Source organism: Fonsecaea pedrosoi (genome assembly GCF_000835455.1).
Source record: "Fonsecaea pedrosoi CBS 271.37 unplaced genomic scaffold supercont1.8, whole genome shotgun sequence".
Classification (NCBI taxonomy): Eukaryota; Fungi; Ascomycota; class Eurotiomycetes; order Chaetothyriales; family Herpotrichiellaceae; genus Fonsecaea; species Fonsecaea pedrosoi.
The window spans coordinates 1,050,082-1,066,762 of NW_013550608.1; the positions used below are offsets into that span (position 1 = coordinate 1,050,082).

The 16,681-nt window shown below is 51.6% G+C and overlaps 4 protein-coding genes across 4 annotated transcripts; 3 read left to right on the top strand and 1 right to left on the bottom strand.

Moving 5' to 3' along the window:
- Positions 1-2,349: 2,349 nt before the first annotated feature.
- On the top strand, positions 2,350-3,960 carry Z517_11692 (uncharacterized protein; the record flags this gene model as incomplete). Its single annotated transcript, XM_013423275.1, has 2 exons — positions 2,350-2,396; positions 2,469-3,960. 2 exons carry the CDS (start codon positions 2,350-2,352, stop codon positions 3,958-3,960), a joined length of 1,539 nt encoding a protein of 512 aa, XP_013278729.1.
- A 5,779-nt stretch (positions 3,961-9,739) lies between these two features.
- Positions 9,740-11,182, top strand: Z517_11693 (uncharacterized protein; the record flags this gene model as incomplete). Its single annotated transcript, XM_013423276.1, has 1 exon — positions 9,740-11,182. One exon carries the CDS (start codon positions 9,740-9,742, stop codon positions 11,180-11,182), a length of 1,443 nt encoding a protein of 480 aa, XP_013278730.1.
- An 89-nt stretch (positions 11,183-11,271) lies between these two features.
- Z517_11694 (uncharacterized protein) lies at positions 11,272-13,237 on the bottom strand (the record flags this gene model as incomplete). The annotated part of the gene is made up of 8 exons (XM_013423277.1): positions 11,272-11,415; positions 11,466-11,576; positions 11,627-12,059; positions 12,121-12,370; positions 12,421-12,644; positions 12,746-12,767; positions 12,818-13,071; positions 13,119-13,237. The coding sequence occupies 8 exons, from the start codon at positions 13,235-13,237 to the stop codon at positions 11,272-11,274; spliced, it is 1,557 nt and encodes a 518-aa protein (XP_013278731.1).
- A 648-nt stretch (positions 13,238-13,885) lies between these two features.
- Z517_11695 (uncharacterized protein) lies at positions 13,886-15,513 on the top strand (the record flags this gene model as incomplete). The annotated part of the gene is made up of 2 exons (XM_013423278.1): positions 13,886-14,303; positions 14,357-15,513. 2 exons carry the CDS (start codon positions 13,886-13,888, stop codon positions 15,511-15,513), a joined length of 1,575 nt encoding a protein of 524 aa, XP_013278732.1.
- Between the last annotated feature and the right edge of the window lie 1,168 nt (positions 15,514-16,681).

The following is a 16,681-nucleotide window of genomic DNA, read 5'->3' on the forward strand; positions in this document are numbered from 1 at the left end:
ACAGGCGCCCGAGCTACTTTGTGCCTGCCTGTTGGCCTGGTTTGGCAGCCAGAGCTCTGCCTGATATCTGGCAGCCAGACATTGAGCCAACACAGAGGGGAGGATCTTCCACAGGCGTGAGCCAACGAATCACGAAAATGAAAGTCATGGGGCGAGTATGTGCTAATCTGCGTGCCCTTCGACGGGGTACCACAGGTGGCTTTCGTCTCTCTTTCGCCCTGATGGCGTGGGAAGGGATCCCCACAAACCAAGGCTCACTTTCCACACCGTTCTCAGGCATATGCGAGACACGAGCATTTCACAGCACTGGCACCGCTGGGTATTCGTCAAATGTGGCGGCCATTGGGTGGTGGACAAGACCTGACAGGATTAGTCGGCTTCGCGCGGTTAGGAATTTTCGTGAGCGATTACGATCCCGATTGTCAATCCTCGAGAACTTGTAGAGGCAAGGGCAACCAGAAAGAAGCCGCAACCCCGGGAGACCCCAAAGGTGGCGATGTCTCTCCTTGTTCGGGCAAAGATCCCTGTCGAGTTGTCGACTACTGCCTCCCGTGATTCGTGGTCGCTGCGATGGATCCCTTGCGAGGGAGCTGGGGCGGTGCAATGGTATTGGCTGTGAAGCACTTTTAGGCGTCAGGACTGGGCCATTCTATTTGAATGCCTTGACTCATGATTTGTCCAACGAAAAAGGGCGAGGGTGGTCGACACGAGGTACAGGATGCAGGAGGATGGGATGGCGGATGGCGGGTTGTGGGCAGGACAATCATGGGCGACTGAGGGAGGGCGCACTCGTTTCTCTCCAGTCCTCTACTCGTACCCGTAGATCTCGTAGGGCAGCGGGCAGAAAAGAGTGGCCTCGCTGGTGTTTAGCCGCACCTTGTGCAGGAGACGAGAGGCAAATGCAAGCAGTAGTAAGGAGATGGGGGGCGGGCTAACGAGGGCGAGAACAATGGACTGTCTAGTTGTCGAACAACAAAGTGAACGGTGGCCCGAGACAACAGAGGGTATTGATCTTAGAACTTCAAGCGCATCGAGAAAGACTCATCATCAGAAGATCAGCCGTGGGGTCAAATCATACACGTATTGTTATTTTGTGCTTTATTATTCTTTGTCCCCATCCCAACCTCGTCACCTCGATTTCACCCCAACACAAGGCACCAAGGGTCCTTAAAACATTTATCATTCATTACCTTTTCCTTTTGTTAGAGCAGGGCCTCTCACCACGGGCCTCTCGTACTTTCAAAACAGTTATCGTTGCGGTGGTGAACTGGTACACCATATCGAGTATTCTTCTTGTATTCTTCGCGTCACGGTTTGGGCCATTTATCACGAGCCTGGGCACCTGATCACCCGGCGAGATCAAAGACCTAGACCATCTACCTACTTATTCACACAAACATCTTGGATTTCGACCCTCTACTATCATTCTTACCTTTCAACTACCAATCTTCCAGCCAGCTACGTACCCAGGTACTTACATCGTACCTGTCAGCAACCCTCAAAAACCCCCCGACTTTTTAACGGCTCGACTTGGTTCCAGCACGCCTCCTATTCGACCCCCCTCCCCCCTGTACAGCCTAAAAAAGAAGTGGGAAAGAAGGGACACACTCTGGCTGTTTGAGGATCGGCTGCCGTGAGCAGAAAAGCAGCAGATCAGTCAGCACAAGGAAGCCCGCTCTGCCGACAGCACGAGCACGGCTGCCAGGCAAGCCAGGGTGCACAACAAGTTCGCTCGCTTGGCTGAGCCTCTGCACCTCGATTGCACAAGGTGCCAGGGCAGTGCAGCGAAGGAAGAAGGAAGGAATCGGCGAGATTCCAAAGTTATTTGCCCCCCTCCTCACCCCACCAGACCCCCTGGAGGCTTTAACTGGACTGGTTGGCAGTGGCTGTCAGTGACTGCGAGTGGCTGCAAGCGGCTCCCGGGGCCCAGCGCACTCTCACCCACACCCACCCAAAAGGCCTCAGCCAAAGCTAGCATCAGCTCTAGACTTCGTCAAGCCCCCTCGAGCCCCTCGCAATTATTGCCGACAACCACCATACAAGCTCAAACCCAAAGACCTAGTCCTCAATCTTCCGAAACCACCGAATCCATTATTATTCTTCTCAGAGCGCACCCCCGGCTCGCATCGTCAACCCGAGACCGTTCCCCCGTCGCCCGCTAAATCAAAGCTATCCCCGAAACCATCTCCCCCCAAGGGAACGCGTCCCCATTTCACACCTGTACTTGTTCCAAAACATCTTGCAACTCTTCATCACATAACTCGTCACCCAATATCTTCTCGCCTACACCTTGTTGTTTTTCGTGTACCAGTTGGAACTTTCTTGAATACGCCTTCTTGCGGCGCGACAATGTCGCCTGCCGTCTATCCCTACACCGTCACAAACAGCTACAAAGGGTATGTTATTATCCCCGGTCTTGAGGACCCCTGCAAGTGATAACGAGCTGACTTGGAGTTTTCTTTTATCAGGGGCCTTTTCATGCGTACGTACAGCCGCAATGTGCGGCGCGCTTGGGATGGCGAAGACTATCGTCCACCAAAGCGCCTCTGCCTCAACGACGCCTGGAACGCGCCCTCTACCGCGGCGTCGAGCGAGAATGCAATCCACCCTCTCGATCTCGAAGACAGCCTCGAACGCGCCATTCGAGAAACCAGTGTCGCGGCTCTATCATCCTCACCTTCCCGAAAGAACAGCACTGTCTTCTCTGCAGAGTCCCACGAAGAAGACATGGGCTCTAGTACAATCACGCCACCCTCCTCGCCACCGCCTGGCTTGCAACTAACACCGCCTAATGTCAAGGCTCGAAAGCCTACATTCTCATTCCTCGACAAGTCTAAGAAAGAGAAGAAGGATCTCAAAAACGCAAAGCGGAAACGCGAGGAGCAGACGAGCGGACCGAGTGGGCCTGGAAGTACGCGTCACGATTCCGAACCGCTCTGCGAAATTTTCAACTCTAGCACACGCGTTCAAAGCTCGCATTCTTCGGGCAATGAGCCAATGCTTCAGCCGGCTCCGGAGAGGACGCCCGCGGCGCGACCAACAATACAGGTTCCGAAGCCGGCGCCACCGAAACAGAAACTCGTTCAAACAATACTCGATCTAGGTCAGCCCCTTGTCCCTACAACATGTCCACAGTGCCAAATGTCCTACACGCCTTCACTTCCAGAAGACACGCAATTGCACAATATGTACCACAATCGCGACAGCTCGGGCATTGAACTTGGAAAAGCATTTCTCAAGTCAGCGATGCGATGGTGCTATCAGGTCTCGCATATCCCGGGCAGCGTTGTTGTGGTGGATCGAAAGATGGCCCTCCCCAGTCGACGCGTGGTTCAGAAGGTGCTAGGAATCGTCAACAAGGAGCTCGGCAGCGTGGATATCAAAGAGGAGGAGTTGTGGAGCCAGCGCATTCCAGACGGAGAAAAGGACGAGGAATCAGGTGGCCGCAAATGCGACAGATTCAAGGCTTTCTTGCATATTATCGACGATAAGTGTGTCGGTATTTGCCTGGCAGAGCGCATCACCAAAGCCCATCGGGTCCTACCATGCGAGACCACAACCAGCGAGACAATTCCTCTGAGTGCTCACTTCAACCCTGTTGGTCCGGCTTCACCCGCAGCCACCGAAACGAATGACGAGGACAACAATCGAATGGCGCAGAAACCACAAATTCCCACCCCGATTGCAAGTCCCACCTCATCATCGCATCCCTCAAGCATCAGTATTTCCGAGGAAACATATCCAGCCGTGGTGGGCGTTAGTCGAATTTGGACGAGCAAGGCTTTCCGTCACAAAGGCATTGCGAACAATCTTCTAGAATGTGTTATGAGCCAATTTATTTACGGGATGGAAATTGAGCCAGCGCAAGTGGCGTTCAGTCAGCCCACCGAGAGCGGTGCGGCCCTAGCGAGAGCATGGTTTGGGGAGGAGGATGGGTGGGCTGTTTACAGAGAAGAATAAATTCGACAACTTGTGTTTAAATATGACGAATGAGGGCTTTTGCTGCCTTGAAAAGAAAGCATTGCATTAACATGGGATGGCTTATGGCAAAATGAGAGGGCAGGATGATCCAGCATTGGATTTCGATCATGGATTTCAGGTGGGTTGGGTATACGGAAAAGATCAGGATGAGAAAAGGAGGTTCACGGTGGGTGTACATCAAGGTGTGCGTGGTATGGACGGCGAGAGACACTGTCTTCAGTTGGGAGAAGAGGTCGAGGCCGTCACTTCAACGAGACTCATGCCTAGGACTCGAGGTTACAGCCCCCGAGTTCAAGATCCAGGCGAGTACAGGCTGAACCAGTTCCCATTTTCAAATGTACAATTACAAGGATGCTATGTTGATTGCTGGAGTGAATGCAAACAGGCCTCGATGAGGCATTTTCGACCGCCTCTGCCGATTTGGAAGTCTCTTGCTCTACTTCTCCTTGATGAGGCGTCCGAGCCAGACAATTCACACAAGTTTGCTTGATGGTTCTTTCTCCAAGACAATATCGCATTACGATTGGCTGGGTGGCAGGCAAGTTTTCTGGGGCGCCTGGGTAGCAATCATCAACGACCCAACTTCACCGCTTTCGTTGACCCTTTCTCGTGCATGGACAGCCTCCTTGCAGCGACATGACTCCCACAAAGTCTACCTTGCCTTCTTGGTAGATGAGTACCCACAATCAGCCAGGTTGACTACGAGTAGGTTGATCCTGAGGCTGCAGGTGTACGAGTGAGAATCTACGGGTCCTCCATACCTTATGCACATGCGCCCGACCTCAGTCTCAGCCTCACCAGTCGCAGGAGTCAACCTTGTGGACTCGAAGGTTCTACTCGTACCCTAACCCCTGGACCTCCACCTCTGCACTTCACAGTGTCCGTTTGCACGCCCAGGTCTTGAATTCTGGCACAGTACCTGTAGAAACAAAAAGAATCAGCGCGGTTACAAGAACTACAAGTACTACCGAAACAGGTGCGGCATGGTCAATCGAGGCGAGCTACCCGTCCCTTGCGCGCTATACTCCATACGTCTACCTCGAGAGCTCGAGTCCGTGCGAGTACTCGGTACCTTGCCAGGCGCCCCAAGAAATCTCGCGTCTGCCGCCTGTTCCGCGAGGGAACTTACGAGTTCCAGGAATGAGTGCCCATTCTCCAATGCCATTTACCGATATCCCAGACAGTGGATAATCCCTTGGCGAGTGCTGGTGATTAAACTGTGTTTCACAAGTCAACTGGTCTTGATTCGCCACGCGGAAATCAAGGAGGAGGAGAACAACCTATCAGGCATGACACGCCTTACTGAGAAAGAGCAAGTGGACCAACAAGAGCATACGGGTGTTGGCTCTGCACCAGATATCCAACCCGCAAGCACGGTTGGTTGATGGCTCGATACATTGAAATGCTGTGGCTGGGAGCCATTCTACTCGTATGTCACGAAGTACGAGGGATTGGCTTACCCATCATCGAGTTGAAGGGACTTTGGCTTGCCTTCAATAACTTTCGGCCATAGCGCCTAAGGATCCCTCGCGCTGTCTCATGGTTTGACATCCGAGCGCTATTACGAAGCACAAGTCGACGACGAGCACCGTTTGAAGCCCCGCTTCAGCTGCTCGGGCCTTTTGCCTACAGCTAAGTGGCGGCGATGTATGTATGAACCATACCGATGATCGAATCACTCTTTTTTGGGACTTTTGTCATAGACTCTTCAGAGCTCGAGAGTCACAATCTGGTCTGAAAGGGCAGTCCATGCCTCAACCCACTCGCAGCTGGAAATCGACCCCAAGCACGATAATTGCGTAAGTCCTTTGTCTCCCAAGCCTCCAAACATTCCGTCTAGTGTCACAGGTATGCACGATCAACATGGCCACAAAAGCTTTGTTGATAGCTAGCTATGAAACATTTGACGCTGGTTACCTCCGAACCAAAAGCCACGTAACTTGCAAGGGAAGTTTACCCAGAAGAGTTCAACCTCCAGGAGAGCTTTTGCCGATCTATTTCCGGCTTCCCAGAGAGAAGATAGAGATTCCTTGATATTATCAGTGCTCGATCCCGAGTTAGGATGAGATCTCCACAACCTCTTCACGGCTTTTGCCGGAGGGTAACGAGAGCTAGCGTGCCACTGAGCTCGATATCGACCTGCACTTGTACAGGCACGACTGACGAATCAATATGACGAATCAAACGACCAAGATTTGAATGATGGTGGCCAACTCGGCATTCTTCCATGCTTGTGGAGCACAGTCACAATAATCCTACAAGTACTAATCGGCCCCCATCCCTCCTAGGTATAAGTTCTTGCCTCTGAGTGCAGTGGAAACATGTCCGATGCTGTGTGAACGGCCCTGGTTCTGCGGCTTTGAGGCAATTACCAGCTCGTCGTGCAAACACCTTGCGTGGTCTCTCACTAATCCACTGGGCACTAGACAGCCAAATGGTCGATCAAGAACAATAATGAGTTTCAAATGTTGAGTATGCCGTGCGTCCGATGGCTCCCGATGATTACGAACGATTTTTCATGGGCGGATTGGGTCTCTCCCGCTTGCCTGTGTCTAGAGGAGAAGTGCAATTTCTTTGTGCTTCAGGTAACACAAATGCCCACAACGAACTCTCCCAACTCAGTTCCTCGTTGATACCGTGGACTTCTTTTTTTCTCTCCCCCAAGCCAGTTTGATGGCAATTCGAAGGGAAGGGGGGGGGCAAGTCAAATAACGCAATATCAGTTCTGCGATCCAAGGGAATGACTCAAGAATTGACGATAGCAGGTACTGATTTTGACCTCAAAGGAAGTACTGCGCTGCTCCTGGACGGGAATGAGAGAAAGTGTGCCATTTTCGTCACTATTGGACTTTGCAACGCACCATTGTCCATATGGGAGAGAAATTGAAAGAGGGCCAGGCTACTCCGTGGCCCAACAATGTTTGCCACCTCTCCCACGCGAGGGCGTCGCAGCATCATCGCCAGAGATGGACTGCGCCTCGCAGGGTAACAATTCGACCGCCCCTTGCTCTAAAGGGAATCTCGCCGTTGCAGCAACTCTCCTGGTGCCTGTGCTTGGAGACACAGATGTCCACGCTGCCTGTCTCCAGCGCTTGCCAGGCTGTCCGATGATGATAAGCCACGGTACCTACGTAGATTTTCATGGAGACCACACACTTGTCTATGTGTTCAGCCAACGGAACCATGTCGAGTGAACTTCCCACCAGCTATTGTTTGCTCATCGTCAAGGAAGGTAATGGATACTTAAGGGTCCTCGTCCGAAGAGGATCAAGGACACGAGATATCTTGCGCACCAACTACGTCCAGGACGTGGCTAAATGCGCCGTATAGACGTAGGATAATCCACTCTGAGTAGGTAGGGAGCAGACATTCATTCCACACCAGAATGCATCGAAGCCAGCAGCAGGACAAGCGTAGCATAGCAAGAAAAGCAGTCTAACCCAGATTTCAAAAACCATGATATTCCATTGGCTAGCTGCATCGAACACCGCTATGCCGTTTGAGGAAATAAAGTCTGGAGGTGGCATAGCTCGAAAGAAACAGTCGCCAAACAGGGCGACGACCATAATGAGATGCGTTTGAGGCTGGTGTAGGCATGTTCATCGCTATGTTCTTTCGAAAGGGATTCCCAGAAGTTCACGACTGGTGTGTGTGGCCATACAACGTTGAGTGAGGCGACTGTTGGACTTGAAAGGTCTCCAGAAAAGCTTTGATTTTCACGGGCCTACACCAACGGTCCAGAAGCGAAGACTTCTTTGACGCTGTCTCAAATGCGTCGTGTCGTGTATGCAGAAGCACGATAGTGCGTGCAACAGGTCAGAATCAGAGGGTAGAGGTGCCACTTCGTGCCCCGAACCACTATTCAACCGTGGATATAAAGTCTATGACCGTCCACTGTGCTCCCAAGCCTTACTTATCAGACCTTTGAGTACAATAGTGGAACGGATTGAGCTCAAATACGGATGAGAGATCTGTCGTTATCGTTGGTGGAACATCGATAGAGCTTGATTCAGCCCCTGACAGGTTCTGGACCAGCGGTTCCAAAAGAGCCTGTATAGTCTCCTGATCCTGTCCCGGCATGCTGGTGGAGGGATCATCTTCCGTCCTGGTCGTTATTGTACCCCGCGTGTACATATCCTGGGATCGCAAGATGATGGGCAAACTCCCCAGATGCCCCCTGTTTCTGTCTGCGCAGGCCAACAGATGGAACAAGGCGCCAAAGATCGTGAATGGGTCTGGCTCGGTTTGTGGCGGCGTCATTTCGAGATCAAAGCACACGCGGTCAGCTGAGCGGGTACTCGCTGATCTCAAAGACTCCCAGCGCGCAGCCACGATACAGGACCAATACAGCACCGGTCGAGGATGGTGTGGTCGATGGAGCCCCAGTGTCAAGGCCATCCGACACGCAGACGCTGTCATCATGGACTGTTGGGAAAACCGGGGCGAGGCGAGCAGTAGGAGGAGCGACTGCAGTGTTGACAGTGTAGGGAGAGAAAGCAGCTCGTAGGCATCAAAGCATTCGTGGATGGATCGAGTGATGTCTTCGACTAGGGCGGTTGTACTATTGCTGGCGCCGGCCAAGTGAGCCGACACAAGACAGACTGAACGGAGTAAGAGCGGAGAAGGATAGGGATCCTGAATGAGTTCTCTCTCCCAAACAAGTGGCCAGTGAGGCGCGATCGCAGAGAAATATCTTTCAACCCCAGTCAGACAGAGAGTGATGGACCCCTGTTACCTCTGAAGACAACTTACCTGTCAAGAAGAGAAGCTATAACTGTCGAGGCTGTTGAGGGAAGATCGACTTTCCACGACGTCTCACTTCCGTCCTGATCATTTTGGATGGCTCGATGAGAGGTTGGCTGCTGGTCCTGCTCGAAGACACACTCTGTGCCCCTAGACACACAGGTTCTGCAAGGCGGTCCCCCCTCGCAACTGCGCTACATCGTCAGAGCAACGTCTCCGATGTGGACAGCTGCTTTCTTTTTCTGGACTTACCGTCGCTTGGACGAGCGACACTGTTGACAGGCTCTGCCTGTTCGCAAGCGCTTCATCTGCCTGTCTGCATCATTGAGGGAGTTAACCAGCACCAAGGGCGGATCAAAAGGTGGAAATGAACAGAACTTGAGAGAGTGTCTCGATGGGATCTGTGGAAGACCAGGTTGAAAGTTCGGTGACGACACTCAATCAGATTTGGGGGAAGCCCTAGAAGCCCAATAGGGGCGGTAGTTAGTACCCGAGGTGCCCAACACACACACCTAGATATAACCACCCAACCTAGAGGTGCCTATTACATGGACTGGTGGTGCTAGGTGCTGCCATTCAGATCAGCTGACCCTCGATCGACACCGTTGCTACCACCATCAACTCTTTCTTCTTCCACCAGTCCAACTTCACCAACTCTTCTGACGGCCGTTTTTCTCCTGTCCCCAAGTCCATGGCGCACCATATTTGCGACAACTGCCGCAGGTATGTCAATTTTCCCCATCTCGACATATGTAGGCTGAATTTCTCCTCAAGACTCAGGTTGAAATGCCAATTCGAACACCCTCCATATTTCACACTCTGTTGTACTCGATGTCGACAATACAGTCTTTCCTGCGAGTTCGAGGGTATTCCCTGGCCAGCACGGGCTCAGCGGACTTTCATTTCTTCTACCCCCAAAGGTTTTTCTCGAAAAGTCTACTGGGGCCCTTCAAGCAATGCCGGCGGGCATCCGATGGATCTCCACGCCGCAAAGGAACCACCACCTGAGCCAGCCATGTCACAGGCCCTGCACCCTCTGAAGTCTGCTGGCTTGACGACCGCCGATGAGCCAACAACGCTAGATCTCAGTCCAAACGTCAAGGAGCATCTTTACCTCGTCTTCTTTGAGCATATCCAGCCCGTGTTTCCCGTCGTCACCCATGCAAGTCTACGAGACTTTCCCGTCACGCCGCTGTTGGAAAGTGTGATACTTGGTATAGCCGCACGCCATCATCTTGCCATCGCTTCTTGGAGGGACTACGTTCACATACAGAAAATCATTGCACACGAGCTTAAGGTCCTCTTCAGTACACGGCACCCCTATCAGCCGAGGATTCAAACCGTACAGGCGCTTCTGCTCGTGTTGACAAAGTTTGAACTCGTCACACATGGCCATGGCGACATCATGTCCACCGGATTGAGACTTGGACTCCTCTGCAAGATGGCCAGGGATTTGGGATTAGACAAACCATCCTCGGTTGTGACAACCGACGGCGAACATCTCAACACGGTGTTGTGGAAGGGCTGCCTGTTTGAGGATGCGATCATTTCCGCCATGATGGGCCAACCTCTCAATCTCGTCGTGTCGCCCAAGGAAATCACGGCGCTACCGAACCGGTCCAACATCTCAGGAGAGATATTCTTTGGCGATGCTGTAGAGGCTTCTCACTGTCTCCGATCACTGCTCAGAGCAGTTTATGCAAGCCGACCTGTCGATGCGGATATCGTCCGGAACTGCGAACAGGTTCTCAAACAGATACATCGCTACGGAGCAGACCTGACTTTCCTACAACAACACCATTCCGAATGCGAATACAAAGCGCTTTGCATGTTGCACCATAACAACAGACTACTTTTTGTACTCGGACTTGCCTCCTTGACAAACACATCAAGTTACGCCCAAGAACTTTCCCCAATTCTCGCTCAGGAAGCTGCTTCGACCATTCCGCAGGCCTGCCAAACGCTTATGTGGTTCAGCGTAGACTTTTATCTCCAGATGGCTTCTCGACTGAACCAATTGCTATACTGCGCTTCACGAGCCTTGATGCTTGTTGTGGATGTCTTCCTTGAGGCTCAAAGGACACACAATTCTTCAAAGGAGTTTATCCACGAGCTCGAAAATGCTATTACATCAGCTACATTATTGAAGGATTTTCTACTCCAAGACACTTCCTGGGGTGCGCACTGGTCCCAAGGCCATACTCTTGCAGCTGTCCTTGCTCGGCTCCAGCAGACAGATTGTCACCATCGGCACATACCCGTTGAGCTGAAGAACGTTATTCGCTTCCGAACCCTTGACCAGGGCGATATTACTGATTCCGGGACCTTGGAGCCTCTGCGAAATACCGATGAAGCCTTGTACAGCGACGAGTTTCTCAACAACGTCCTTTTCAATTCCACAGACTGGGATTCCGTGTTGATGCACTACGAAGAGACTTATCCTCAGCCAATATGGTGATCTGAACTTTGTATCACAAGAGTTTGAGCCAGCACGCCAATGTAAATACTAGATACGTGGCCACCCCCAAATCGACACCAGCTCGATCCTCAAGAGGCCTTGGTGTCTTCCGTATGGATCGTCACCACTTCCTTTGTCTCCCCGCTGAGCTCAGCAGTGGTGATTACGCCGTGTTTTTCATACTCGATGTGACCACGGCACTGGTAGGTGCTGAAATCTTTCACAGAGACACCCTAGCAGATCGTCAGTAAACCACCCAACCTAAGTGATTATCCAGACTTACGTTCAAAAATAGCTCGTCAAGCTCCTCGAGAGAACGACCTTTTGTCTCTGGGAGGAAAAAGAGAGCCCAGACGAAACCGAGCAAGCATGTGACGCCGAATATGAATCCAACCTATATCCCATGTCAGGGGATACAAATATTGGAGGTCGAGTTGAGCTTACCTTTGCACCAAGATTTGCCGCTGTTGGGTTGATCAAGTATGGCAACACGACTGCTATGAGCAGGGTGCCAGCCCATGATACTGCAGAACCCAAAGCCTGAGTTCGGGAGCGCATCACATTGGATCCAATCTCTGATGCAACGATCCACGCGACAGGACCCCAGGACCACGTGAAAAAGAAGGCGTAGAGACAACTGAAGGCCACTAGACATCTTGCCGCAGCGACGCTATTGGGTGCAACAGTTCCAACGATTGCGAAGGTGAACATACAGATGGTCTCAGCAGCAGCCCCCCACAGGAGAATAGTCCTTCGACCGAGAAAGTGAACCGATGGAAACATGATGATAATGCCGGCTAGTTGACAGACTTGGGAGATGACGCTCACGACAAACGCGTTGGAGATACCTGACACCGAGTAGAAGTACGTCCCATACCTATGTCGGTGTAAGTGTCTAATCAAACCACGAGGGCAATACCATGTCATGGGGGAGTTACTCGTTAATGAAACTGATGCCTGACAAAACTTGCCACAAGAGTACGCCACAGGCGATATGAGTTCGTCGCCTATCGCTACCTTTAAAGGCATCCAAGAAAGAGCCGGAACCCTCAAGCTCCTTCTCGAGTCTGATATGTTTCGCGATATCGTCTACATCGGCGTGTATTTGATGCTCTGGATATTTCTTTCCGCGAAGCCTCCGGATGGACTTTGCACTTTCTTCCACCTTACCGACAGAGAGCAGCCAACCTGGTGCAGAGTTAGCCAGATTTCCGGCCTGCATATTCAAAGGTACCTACGTGGGCTTTCCGGGAAGAAGGAGGCAAAGACGATCAGGATGGTAGGGAAGACGAGCTGTGTGATGAGGGGAATTCTGTACGCCCATCTTGTCGACATCTTGTAAGTGCCTTGGTTGATGCAGGACCCTATGAGCTGACCAATGTTGATGCCAGTCTGGTACAAAGCGATCATCATCCCTCGCATTCGTGTTGGCGCGACTTCAGCTTGATATATCGGTACGAAACTGGTGCACACTCAGATGTTAGCAGTTCAACGCTATGAAGCCGGAAGGCGAAGTCAGGGACTTTGCAACCACTCCCAACAAAGCAACGAGACAAGTCTCACTTGGACGCATAACCAATGCCAGCTATCAACTTTTGTTAGTTGGTCTGCGCGACTGATGAGGGAAAGTCTTACCTCCAGCGAAGAAGCGGCCGAGGAGTAAACCCCATACATGAGGGACCGAGATCTGGAAGATGACGCCAACAACAGCGACGAGTCCCATCCATATCAGACCAAGTCTTCGCCCATATCTCGAACCAATAGGGCCTGCTGAGACTGAAGCAAGTGTGGCGCCAACAAGCAATACAGCATTCAAGGAGGTTTGTATCCGAGTTCGAATGTTGTACGCGTCCGTTTCTTCATCGAAGTATCCATAGTCCTTCAGAAAGCTTTGGTTGTCAGCATTCCAGTACCGCACAGACTCTGTGCAACTAACCTAACCATGGCTTGGAAGCCACCAAGCTCACCACTGTCTATGCCAAAAAGAAGAGAACCGCACATGACGAAGCAGCATATCAAAATGGTCTTGATTTTGCTACCCGAAGGCGATGCCATTGTATCTGTAGTTTCTGTGGTTCTCATTGTCAAAGTCTAGGTAAGCCCTCTGAGTGATTCTCGCAGGGCTCTTGTGGTCCATCCAAGCACGGGGATTTCGCAGCTTTTACACAGCGATTTATTGCAGTCGAGCAACAGAAAAATCGTGAGCATTTAGACCTTCTAAGTGCGGCTCGTCGGCGATGAACCGCAATCTCCTGACCAATGTCCTTCGCTTCCCCGGGTTTACCCCGTTTCGAATTGGGTGGCGTTACTCTTTCTGGCAAAGCCTTGCTCGTTGCTTGACAGTCTTGGGGTTCTTAGCTCGAGCCTCACGGTCCATCGCCGACCAACCGCAAAGTGCTCACCAATGGCGGTCACATTCTCAGACCCGAGTTGTTGTGCCGATGAGCTCGTGGCGTGCGACACTGTTGCTCTTGTGCGGTCCGTTGCCGACAAGCCGACCTCTACGTGGTGCGTTACTGGAAGGCCCACCGTTAGGGGGAGGCAGACTCTGGAGTGGACATGCTCACAATGACGAGTAGCAATACCAGCCAGTTATGTATAATTTCTTTTATCAAATCTCCCTGTCCTGCGTTGTCGTAAGCGGTGGTGTTCCGATTTCCCCTTTCCAATAGTCCAGGCACCATTGACACCGAGATACGAGCTATGGAGAACATATCACTCGACAATGTTCGAGAGAACTTCAGTTTCCGGGCCGAAGACGTTCAAATCAATGGGTTTATGTCGAAGCAGGGCGTGGCCAACTTTCTGGGTATTCCCTACGCCCAGTTTCCTGCTCGATTCCGAACAGCCAGGCGGGTCGACCTTGGTCTCCTCGATGGACAGCTGGATGCATCTCGATATGGACCTCGCTGTCCACAAAAGACCGACAACATCCACCCTATGATGCACCACATGTTTGAGAAATTGTCAATGTCGCAGAGGTGCGATGAGACCACTTGCCTACACCTCAATATATATGCTCCTCCACAGTCTGTGGGTGTTGCGGAGCACTCCAGATTGCCGGTGTTTGTATGGATACACGGGGGAGGTTTCAACAATGGTGATAACACGACTGAGTTTAGTGGGTACCAGCGCCTCAAGTTTGGTAATATGACATGCTGACCCCGAATACAGATGGCAACCACCTTGTGAGAAGGTCCATGGATCTTGGAAGGCCGATCGTCATTGTGACTCTCAATTACCGGCTGAACGTTTTTGGCTTTTTGAGCTCGAGGGAGATTGTACAAGAAGCAAAGTCGCTCGATGAAGTTCCCATCCTGAATCAAGGCCTCAATGACCAGCGTATTGGGCTTGAGTGGATTCAGAAGTCGATTCATCATTTTGGTGGAGACGCGTCAAAGGTCACTCTGTCCGGCGAGTCTGCCGGGGCTGCATCAGTCTGTTGCCATTTGAAAGGTGGCCACGCGCTCTTCCATCAGGCCCTGATCCAATCCAGCCCCAAGCCACGCTTGAGGTCGCTTGAGGAGGCACAGGCTACCTTCGATCAGCTTGTCGAATCGGCAGGCATAGCAAAAGATGCGTCAGACGCGGAGAAACTGGCGATGCTGCGGGCTTTGTCGGCAGATCGACTGGTCGAGTTGTTCGATGGCAGCGTGTCATTGCCCATCGAGGATCCCAACTGGTTTGAGTTGGCCACCTCTTGGGATAGTGTGCCACGGTGGTGTTCGAGGATCATCATGGGCCACACAAAGGACGAAGCAGCACTCTTTCTGACACCATTTCAGAATCTGCCGGATGCAGTGCTTGCGGAGCATGTGCGCAAACTTGCCCCGGAGCTGGTGGGGGACGCCCTGTTCTCTGGTGGTAAGGACGCTTTACATGCTCTTACGGAATGGGCGACTGAAGAGACATTTGTACGACCGACGATGGATATGCTCTCGGACGCCGCAGAGCAGGGCACCACCGTCTACGCATATGAAATCTCCGTCGTTGATCCTTTCCCGGGTCCTCTGCATGGGTACGCGTGGCACTCGTTTGGAGTATCATTGACCTTTTACGAGCCTTCAGCCCGAGTCTATCCCCAGATCAAAGCGACACAGGATAAAATGTCCGAGGCGTACGTCGCTTTCTTTCACGGTCTCGAGCCATGGGAGGCGTTTAACGTTGCAAAGCGAAAGATGTGCTGGGACGGTGAGCAGACTCGCTTGGTGGACTGTGTGGTGGTGGAAACGAGGGAGAAAGAGGACAAGGCGCCGGATCTGCCGTGCAGGACATCTGCAGAGGCGGGCATGGGGATTATCGCTGCGGCCTTGAAGATGCAGACGTCTTAGTCGGTGATGAACTGGTGATACTGGCCTACGTGTATGTGTTGGATCTTAACATGTGCTGGTGGTGTGTGCATTTCACCCTCTTCCCACGTGAATCTTCAAGAGCTTGATCTCCCTTGCATTAAAGCTGGCGTGGCAATAGCAACGTATATCTCTCTCTCTCTCTCTCTCTGAGAGAGTCTCCAGTAAGGGACGGGTTGTGGACGGGTTCGTGCGGCCAAGCAGTGACAGTGGCGGTACAGATTTCCATCTTGGATACCTACTCTCTTCTTCAACCGCAGGAGGAATGGCCCTTGGCTAGCAGCCGGACCTTGGACGGGGACAGAGATCTAGATGTATTCGTCTCCCGTGCGATACATGCAGCCTGACAGGTCCATGATTCTATAATCCCATATCCTATGACCGTTTAAGTGTGTTTGAAGCCACTGGATGATTTTGGGGGATATGGTGAGATTATTGAATCTGTATACATGGTCATATGAGGTTTGTGTAGATTAAATGGTGTGTGGTGGTTGTGGTTGTTATTATTGTTGTCGTGATGCATTATGTATGTTTTATTTTATTTTCCAGATACACGAAAATTAAAATCCCTTCCCTCCCACACCACTCACCCATCCTCCATCTATCACCATTAAACCTATCAACCACCAAACAACTCAACCTGTATTTTTTTTTTTTTTTTTTTTTTTTTTAATCACAAATACATAACACTGTCCGTAGGAAAACGTATCATGGGGACGATACACTCAGACCGTGCGGCACACTCATCAGGCCTTTTTTTTTTTCCAGCTCAAAAAATGGTCAATGTCAATGTCACCAATGTAACTTATTCGTCGGGATGCAGCATGACCGGTCGTGCGTTCGACTGCAATGTGAACCCCCCGATCTACATATCTCACGCATCCGGCATTTCCGGCGACGAGCGATCTATTTACTACGTGTGAGGTAGGTACAAAGTACGAGTATGTATGCATGTACGAGACAGAGAGAGAGCGAGAGAGAGCGAGAGATGAGTCCTCTCTAGGGCAAGAAGAGACTGACAAGGCTACTTGTCCTCCCACGAAGCCTACAAAAGCAATCCGAGCACAGCCCTCCCGACAGCGGACTAATTCAAACAGTTGTCTGTCGTTGGTGTCGGTCGTGTCGGTCCAATAACGACGACAATGACCTT